This window comes from Coenobita brevimanus, chromosome 39 (assembly GCF_032717465.1).
Source record: "Coenobita brevimanus isolate Jiangsu-jjx chromosome 39, ASM3271746v2, whole genome shotgun sequence".
Taxonomy (NCBI): domain Eukaryota; kingdom Metazoa; phylum Arthropoda; class Malacostraca; order Decapoda; family Coenobitidae; genus Coenobita; species Coenobita brevimanus.
Window position 1 is genome coordinate 74,892 of NC_136992.1, and position 9,050 is coordinate 83,941.

At 46.4% G+C, this 9,050-nt stretch overlaps 1 protein-coding gene across 1 annotated transcript; it reads right to left on the bottom strand.

Annotated features, from left to right (window-relative positions):
• Positions 1-6,661: 6,661 nt before the first annotated feature.
• LOC145396701 (uncharacterized) lies at positions 6,662-7,405 on the bottom strand. Its single transcript, XM_080269988.1, has one exon. It carries the CDS (start codon positions 7,403-7,405, stop codon positions 6,662-6,664), a length of 744 nt encoding a protein of 247 aa, XP_080126114.1.
• Between the last annotated feature and the right edge of the window lie 1,645 nt (positions 7,406-9,050).

Here is a 9,050-nt window from a genome sequence, read left to right on the forward strand (position 1 = left end):
ATTTAAAACCCCCATGCCCAGTCAGCGACCCTCAGTGTCGCATTTAGTATGGTGGGGTGTACATCTGCTTTGCTTAGGTCATGGCGCCAGGCCGTCTACGTCTACTTTCACAGCTCGCCGCCATACCAACGGTTACCGCCTTAGTTACCCCAGTGTTAGGTTGTAGTGTTGACGTGTGCCGCCCAGCTCCGCGGTGCCTGGCTGTCTAGTTATCCACACCGTACTAATGCACACCAGTCTCGCACTGACAAATGAGGAAGTGAAGGAGCGTTGTGGTGTGGATATGGATGTGACAGAAAGCGTTAGGAGAAGTACTAAGTTGGGTTGTGAGCTAGAGGGGAGGGCATTGAGGTGGGAGGGGGGAGGGCACCACTGCTTACGAGATGAAAGCGTCGGTGTAGTGTTAATAATTGTTCTTTATTCTTCATTTATTTTGTATTAATCTCGTCATCTTTGAACTTACTGTTTTAATAAGACTGAAAAGTAACAGGAACTACTGTATCATGTATTAACCTTTGTATCTCTACCTTGGGGCTAAGATGCGAATGAATGTGTTTGAATGGATGAGTTAATGGGGAGTGTGTCGTCCTGTCTCGGCTACCTCCCTTTCCTTGGGGGAAGCAGCCTAGGTATATAGATAGATAGATCTCTGCCTTATTCATTCGCGGTCCAGCAGCGATAGCAGCAACATCTCCTCTCTCCAGCATGGCCTCTACTTGTGCCACAGCTCGCGACCCGTTGAGGGGGGCTGACCTGGCAGCTGAGCCTGAGGGAGGAGAGCAGACCACCACCATCACTGGCACCGTGAAGTGGTACAGCATCAAGGCGAAGTACGGATTCATCCGGTGCCAGGATTCTGGCGCCGATGTATTTGTACATCGCTCAGGGATCGCTGCTACCTCTTCTCGGCGCCACTCGCCCTTGTTACGTCAGGGAGAGACAGTGGAGTTCCACATTCTCCAGACACCGAAGGGTCCCGAGGCTATAGATGTCACTGGACCGGGGGGTGCAGCTGTGCAAGGCTCTGCCTATGCACAGCGTCGCCCCACGGCCCAGGGGCGGCGGCCTGGGGATCCCCGATGTCCTAGGGATGTGGACACCATTGTCGCCATGTGCATCGCGACGGCGAAGGCTTTCTGTGGCGATGACAAGGCAGCTATGCTCGTTCTACTCTCTCAAGTCTTTGAGAAGAACGGGCTGCCACGCCTTGTCATCCCTCAGAGCTTCGCTCGTGATGCACGGCCATTCCCGCGTCAGGAGCGTCACACCACAACGCTGCAGCCTCCTAAACCCCGCACAACACCGCGGAAAAGGCTGCAGCTCGACGCTGCCCTAAACAGGGCAACTGCCGCCTCCTGCTCTACCTCTGCCCCGCCCATGGACATCGACACCGCCGATGATCACCGCCCGCCGTCAGCAGCTGAGGGAAGGGTCGCCTCTCCTGTCTTTTCCATCATACAGGAAGAAAGCGACCACACCTCCCCCTTACCACCTGATGCTGTCGTGAACCTCCAGGCCACCGAGGAGGCATGTACCTCTCCCTCCCCACCACCGACATCGAACAAGAAGAGGTAGAGGAAGAAACAGCCTAAACCACCGCCACCTGCCGAGATAGATCCTGAAGGCACTACTCCACACGCTTCTGAACCTGACCTCAGCTATAACGACACCCTCAGCAAGGCAGAAATTTCCAACATCGTAAAGTCGGCCTTTAATCCCGACATTCTCCTAGGCCGTCTAAAACAGACAGACGTATCCTTATTTTCCAAACTAACCAGCCCCAGCAGTTCCTCGTAGAGGCTGCTCCACTGACATCTCTGATAACTCTGGCGGGCTCTCCACCCTGAGCCCGGGTCCATTTTCATAATAAAATGGACGAATCTCAACAACAACAACGCACCCCCCCCCCCTACACACATCTACACGCAAGCTAATCAGTTTCCACATCTTAAAGCTGTACAAACCCACCTACGTGCAAGATATACAAGGAAAGTTATTACGAAAATGGTTATGGTCATCATCTTGCTCGTTCATTGGCGAGTTTCCTTAATTGGCCTCTGTGTGTGGTTTATGGCTTCTGTCTAGACTTGAAGGACTTGTATCTCAGTACTTGAAGCTTATTGATTCCTTGTTTTTTATACTGTGATAATTATAGGTCTTTCACAATAACCTGGCCCATTATTTTCGTCCTTCATACATATATCTCCTGGTCCATATTCTCGTCCTTCATACATACATCTGCCACCCATTTCTGTATTACCTTCACCTTCACTTGGTAGATTTTTGTCCTGTATACCTACTTCGACCATCCATTTCTACTGTACACTCACTTTAAGCTGGTCCAAATTTACGTCTTCCATACAAACTTCACTTATCAATCAATCAGTTAGTCAGTCAATCAATTTAACTGTCTACCTGTCTGTCACCAGATGCCTTAATCCCGTTTGGGGTGACCACAAATGAATCACCTCCATGTCACCCTTTCCTCCTCCATATGGCGACCTTCTCTGCAACTCACGCCCCCTTTTCTCACCTCAACCCTTCCTCTCTAACTTCACTCCCCTCCACAATTTCTCGTATTGAAATAGATAATTTTCTGACCTGAAGTTTCCTTGTCTTGTCCTGCCTGTGTGCCTGCCTGTCTGCCTACCTAATTACCTACCCACTTACCTGTGTCCCTGCGTGCCTGCCTGTCTTCCTACCTACCTACCTGCCTACCTACCTGTCTACACACACACACACACACACACACACACACACACACACACAAAGGCTAGGGAGACATGTTTAAGGCTATTTAGTGATGAGATGAACCCCGTGATAAAACTAGCAAGGTTTTGTTTGGTGTGTCCTGCCCTCTGTTTCTCCAACCCACAAACCTGTTTATTTATTTCCATATTAAGACAAACCCCCCATTTACCATATAATTATCGAAGTTCCTATTTATTCTCTTAGTTATTATTTATCTTCTATCTTAATTATCCATAGACTACCCCAAAGCTGTCTCATTATTACCATACTAATCAGATCCACCTCTTTCTCAGACACTCTTTCTCAGTGTAATTATTTATCCCAAAACCAATTTATTCTCAAGCTCAGCTAAACCCACCTTTATGTGTTAGTTTTATGTTTTTCCTTTTTAATATTAACTTGCCTTATTGTGAAACGTTTGGTGGTTATATAAGTGAAGACAAAGGATTAAGTAAGCAGTCCTAAACTCTGGTTGAGACAGAGAACGTTGATAAGGCAAAAGAATGATTATAAATGTATGTCGACCCAGCATCCTAGCCGTCAATTCTCCAAGTCTAGAGAGAGGGCCGAGGGAGCGCAGTGGTGGAGTCAGTGTGGACCGCGAGTGAGTTAAGAGAGGACGGACGCTCCTGTCACTCCCTCCAGGGACAGAGTGTCGTGGCTTTGTTAGTGGTTCGGTTCCTTACTCTCCTGCAGAAGTCTCACCTCGAAGCCTCCTTCCCCTCGTTCAGAAGTCTCAAAAGCCTCCTTGAGCACCTACAGCAGTATTTTTCCCCTCCTGCAAAAGTCTCAAAAGCTTCCTTGAGCACCTACAAGTCTCATTCAGTGGCCTACTCCTCCTCCAGAAGTCTCAAAAACCTCCTTCACCCCCATGAAGAAGTCTCACCCAGTCCCCTTCCCTCCTGCAGAGGTCCCAGCTCAAAGCCTTATGGTTTACATGCAGTGTATTTTTCTGGAATAGAACAGTGAATTTACCTAACATTTTCTGAGTGTCGATGATCCTGTTAGCTCCGTGATAATGAGGGACGGCATCAGTGCTTAGGACGATTGTGTGATACCATTCCGGCAGAAGTAACTAAAACTCCATTAGTATATTTCTTTACAACGAAGCATCTTTAGGCTGGTTGAGAAGGTTGCAGGGAACCTTCAAGACACAGGAGGTTCACCTGAAAGGATAATGATACGATTCCGGCAGATATAAGGACAAGATACAATTTTTTTCGCTACGACAAGAGTACAAGCCTTCAATCTGGTTGAGAAGGTAGCAGAGAACCTTCCAAATAGAGGAGGTTCAAGTCCAAGGATGATGGTGGAAGAGGTGAGACTTGGCGACGGAGGTAAGACTGAGGGAGATGGTGGCGGTGGCGGGGGTCTACAGGCAGGCCAGTGGAGCGCCGACCCCGAGACTGGGCTGGTGACACTGACGGAGGCGGCTCTGGCCAGGCTAATCAACGCTGACCCCATTGACAAGTGGTCTCAACTCGACCCACAGCCAACTGCAAGGTAGTGTGCTTTGAAATTGTCGATGATAGTATGATGATGGTGATGATGATGATGATGATGATATAATGATGATGTGGACCTATAGCAATGTGGTATTAAGTCGACCCATAGCTAGTTGCAAGGTATTTGGCCATAGCACTTTAATCTGGTCGTGTGTATGATGATGATAATGACTGATGATTTGATTCTGCACAGCCATGACCAAGAGTTCATCGGAATTTCTCAGCCAGCATTGCGTCGTATCTTGCGTATTTCTCTTACCTCCCCACAGACAGGGAATAGCTTTCCTTCCCATACTCTTTTCTTGTGTACTTCATATTGCTATCACATAGAAATAGTTCATGTAACAGCCCACATTGCCACAACCGGTAGGGAATGTGGGCAAACTTTGGCTGTCCCGTACCACACCACTCTGAGATTTTAACCTTCCTGTATTGCAACGTAGTATATTGATGATGTGAGCTTAAAGCAAGGTACTGTGTTAGTACTGTCCTTGGGTGATGATGGGAACGGTGAGACTTGCACGGAACCACTTTGATTTTGCTAGTACTGGCCAGAACTACTGATGATAAGGGTTCGTTATTGCTTGTGTTAGTTCTTGGTGATGACGGCAACCTGTTGCAAGGCAAAAAAGTCAACTTTTCTCCTCGGTCTGTAACTTTAAAAGGTAGTAAAGGAGAGATGACTGAGATAGCTTGATCGAGTTATAGTGTCCAGTCACTTGGCGTACAACGTATCCGAGAGGGCAAGGGTAAATTTGTGGCCCTTATTTTCTGCAGCATTTGTCGTTGTTTTGGCAGATATCTGGTACCACTGGAAAACAGCTTTCACCACAGTTTAAATATGTGAAGCAGAGAGATTTAAGGTAACTATAAATTAAACTTCTAAAAATAACTCGTAAAAAGTACCCTAGTGGTGCAGGTGGCCGGCCTTCTCCCGGCTGTTTGTCTTTACTTGGCACGGACGAGTACATCATATTATCTGGCTGGTGGAGAGAGAGAGAGAGAGAGAGAGAGAGAGAGAGAAGGCTCCATTTCTCACATCGTAAAGTGGAAGGTAATCTCTATCTCTCCTTATACCCTAGATAGATTGAAAGATAGATAGATGAGCAAAGAATAGTTTGCCCCTTCTATTCGTACCCTAGAGCAATATAGTCTCCGTCATAACCAATCCGAGAACATCACTTCAATTTTCCTTCTTGTTACCGCCAGACGATTTTATTCAGCTTAGGAAGGATGACCTCGAATAAAAGCTTTTCGCGGTCACCTACATTCCAGTTCACGGTACTCTGAATGACAGTGGTAGCGTACGAGCCAAAATCCACCATCATTAGTCTACAGTATAGCCCTTGTTACGGTATATTTCCCTGGTGTGCTTGTAAGTGTGGTGTCGCCTCTTGTTCCATATTACAGGTTGCAGTGTAGACTTCGGAGCTCCCTTTTCTCAGCGATTTATTGCGTGTATTGCACCTCGGCTTCTTACTGGATGTTCTTAGGAAAGTTGTTGTTTGTTTCTCGCTTTTTTCAGCTGGAATAATCTCTTCAGTAGGAGAGGCTTTATGTTAGAAAATAAAGCAGCGTAAAAAACGTAAATTCTGGTTAAAGAGGATCATGACCATTGTATTGCAATTGGGAACGCGAAGGGGAAGTCAAGTACTGTCCTATGATTTGACGGTAATTAAAGGGACACCTGTAATTAAAGGTGATTAGCCCACATCCCTCACTGCAGGTACGGAAAGGTGAGACGTGTCCTATCCTCATCAGGTATTTCAAAAATTGTCGTAACCAATAGGGAGCTTGTCTTTACATTTGCGCTTTCAATTTTAATACTGAATCCTGGCTGCAGCATCCAGGTGACGTCCTGTTTATTCTTGTTGTTACCAGACGATTTTATTCAGCAAAGGAAAGGTCTGTCGTACTGGAGGGGTCATCTCTTCCTGTTCTATAAGTCTGCCCTGTGTTGAATAAAACTGGAAGAAAATATTAAGGAATGAAGAAGGCGTTCGTTCGTTCGTTGACGATTTCCTCCCCTATAGGGAGGGCCGGGCCTTACATTAGCCCAGTCAGTGGATTTTTGACTGGATTTTTTAGTTGGTTGTGTGGGCTGTATTTGAGGGGGAAGAAACCACCGTGGACCGTGGTGGTTCTGTATGGCCCTTTTTTTTTTTTTTTTTTTTTTTTTAAATATAGCTCACAGGTGCATCATATGCCTGCACACGTTGATGTATAAAAACATCCGCGCATGCAGACACAAACACACGAGTGATTTTAGAGTGGGAGGGTATACAGTAGAGAACAGGTGACCAGGTGACCGTTAGGCGCGGGGATTAGCGGGGATTAACGGTACCTGAACCGTATGGAAGGGGGCATGGTGACTGAGACAGTTGTGGCTGCCTGACTGAGTGATATTAAAAGGGTGGGGAGAAGTGTGCAGTGATGTTTGCTAGGGTTGTTATGGGTGTATTAGCAATCACTGCAGCAGCTGCTTGTTTAAGTGTCTCCTCGGGGCTGGCTGCCGTATTTATGCGGGGCGTATCTGGGTTGGGGAGATTGACAGGTCTGTTAAATTTATTGGTGTTTCGGCAGCTGAGAATATAGTGGAGAAACGGGAATGGGGTATCAGTGTTGCAGTTTTCACACGTGCTGGGTTGTGCCTCATTTGTGAGTATATGGGCTTTACACTTATATCCCAGGCGGAGGCGTCGTATATTTTTAAGTGTTCTGCTTTTGAATTTGTTAATAGCATTTATTGGCTCATATTTTGTAGCGGCAGCATACCATATAGCAGAAGGGAAGCCCGCCTGGACTTGATGCTCATGTTCTGAGCGGTTGATTGTTGCTGCCTGCATTTTAATTGTTCTTTTGATCTGAGTGAGGCTCGGTGTTATGTCAACCTGAACGTGTGAATATTCCGTGGCTTCTTTGGCTAGTTGGTCTGCCAATTCATTCCCTTTGATACCTACATGGCTGGGTATCCAATTAATTGTGATAGTTCCGCCTGCATCTCGTATTTCTTGCGCGGTGGCAATTATGTCAGTAATTAAATGAGTGTTATCAGACGGCTCCTGTTTTCTTAGCGTTTGTATTGCGCTGGCGGAGTCTGTATGGATGATTGTATGGGATGTTGGGTTGATGTCTAGGGCATCATCCATGGCGGTAAGAATTGCAATTAATTCAGTCTGGAGTGTAGAGGCTCCATCTGATACACGCAGGCCAAATGAGTGTTCTCGGCATACGACTGCCGCACCTGCTTTATTGTTATTCACAGAGCCGTCTGTATAGTAGGTTGATGAGTTGGGGGAGGTGAGGGAGGCAATTTGCATTAAGCTCTCTTGGCGTAATTGTTGTACGCCAAGAGAGCTTAATGCAAATTGCCTCCCCAGGGTCAGAGAGTTGATCAAGCAGACCTAAGTGTGTGTGTGTGTGTGTGTGTGTGTGTGTGTGTGTGTGTGTGTGTGTGTGTGTGTGTATCTTTTTCTCGCTGCCATGGACTCACCTAGGTATTCCACTGAGGCAAACATCATACCCTTATACTTAGCGGAGGGAACATATCGCAGTCAGGGGGTTCATCTGTCCATCCTCGAGTTTGGCATCAGTTGGGATTCGGAATAATCTTTTTAGTCGCGTATTCTCGTCAGGTAAGTAAGCTCCCTAACACCTTTTCCTTACCGGTTTATTTTTGCTTGCATCTCATTAATAATTCCTTGCATGTTATTTTTGCCTTCCATGATGGTGTTTAAAAGATATACGCAATATACAGGAGAGTAGTAAGGCACACTATGGAAAATAATTCGCTATGGATAAGGTGTCAGGGAGCCACCTTAACCGACGAGAATACAGGCCTTAATCCCATCAGTCTGAGCATTATTTCCTTCACTACTGCAGACAGAGTGGCACAAAAAGAAGATATGGAACGTTGTGGTGGCGCTGTGGATGTGCTGGTGTTTTTAGAGAGAATGGAGAATGCGAGACTGACTAGGAGAGTATGTGAGTGGGGTGAAGGTGGAGGGGTGTGGGAGAAACCGAGGATGAGATGGAGGGGTCGGGTGGAGAGGTAGATGAGTGAGGAGGGTGTAAACTGGAGAGAAGGAAGCGGGATGGCAAAGGATAGAATGACCTGGAGACGATAGATTTGTAGCCACCCTTTCCTAGATTCAGGTATCTTACTATAATACTCGAAGACAAATTAGAAGAGGCCTGGTCTAAGCTGAATGAAAACGTGTGGGTGATAAGAAGATACCGATGCCGAGAAACGTTTGTATATAGAAAAGATTAATGGGGGCCTTCTAACAAATTTACAGATACCGAATAACGTTTGCATATAGATGGGATTAATAGAGACTTTCTGGTCGATATACCGACACTGAAAAACGCTTGCATATAGAAGGGGTTAATGGAGACTTTCTAACCACGTATTCAGCGTAGGTCAGACGGGTTCACCTGACAGCACCCCTCCACCTCGCTCTCTTCTGCCCAGCGAGAATAAAACGGAAAAGACGTGATCCTATCGTATCTGGGAGTCCGGGGAGGTGCCAGATTCAGTCACATTGTTACTACACGTGAGAAGAGAATTTCCCGTTGCTGAATGAAATCTTCCCGGGTTAATGCCTTGAATCCCGGTGATGTCCATTCTTTTTTTTAAGTTTATTCTTGTTATTATAGTCTGTTTGTTTTCATCTGACGGAACCAGACCACTCCCACAAAGAGAATGCTAAGTCGTGGTTGCGTGAAATTCAGTGGGCCTCAGTTAAGAGATAGAAATGAGTCTCCTTGGTTACTAGTCAGATCTGCTCTCCA

Bases quoted from the DNA above. Each gene is read 5' to 3' on its own strand.
- LOC145396701 (XM_080269988.1), bottom strand. From the start codon at position 7,405: ATGGATGATGCCCTAGACATCAACCCAACATCCCATACAATCATCCAT.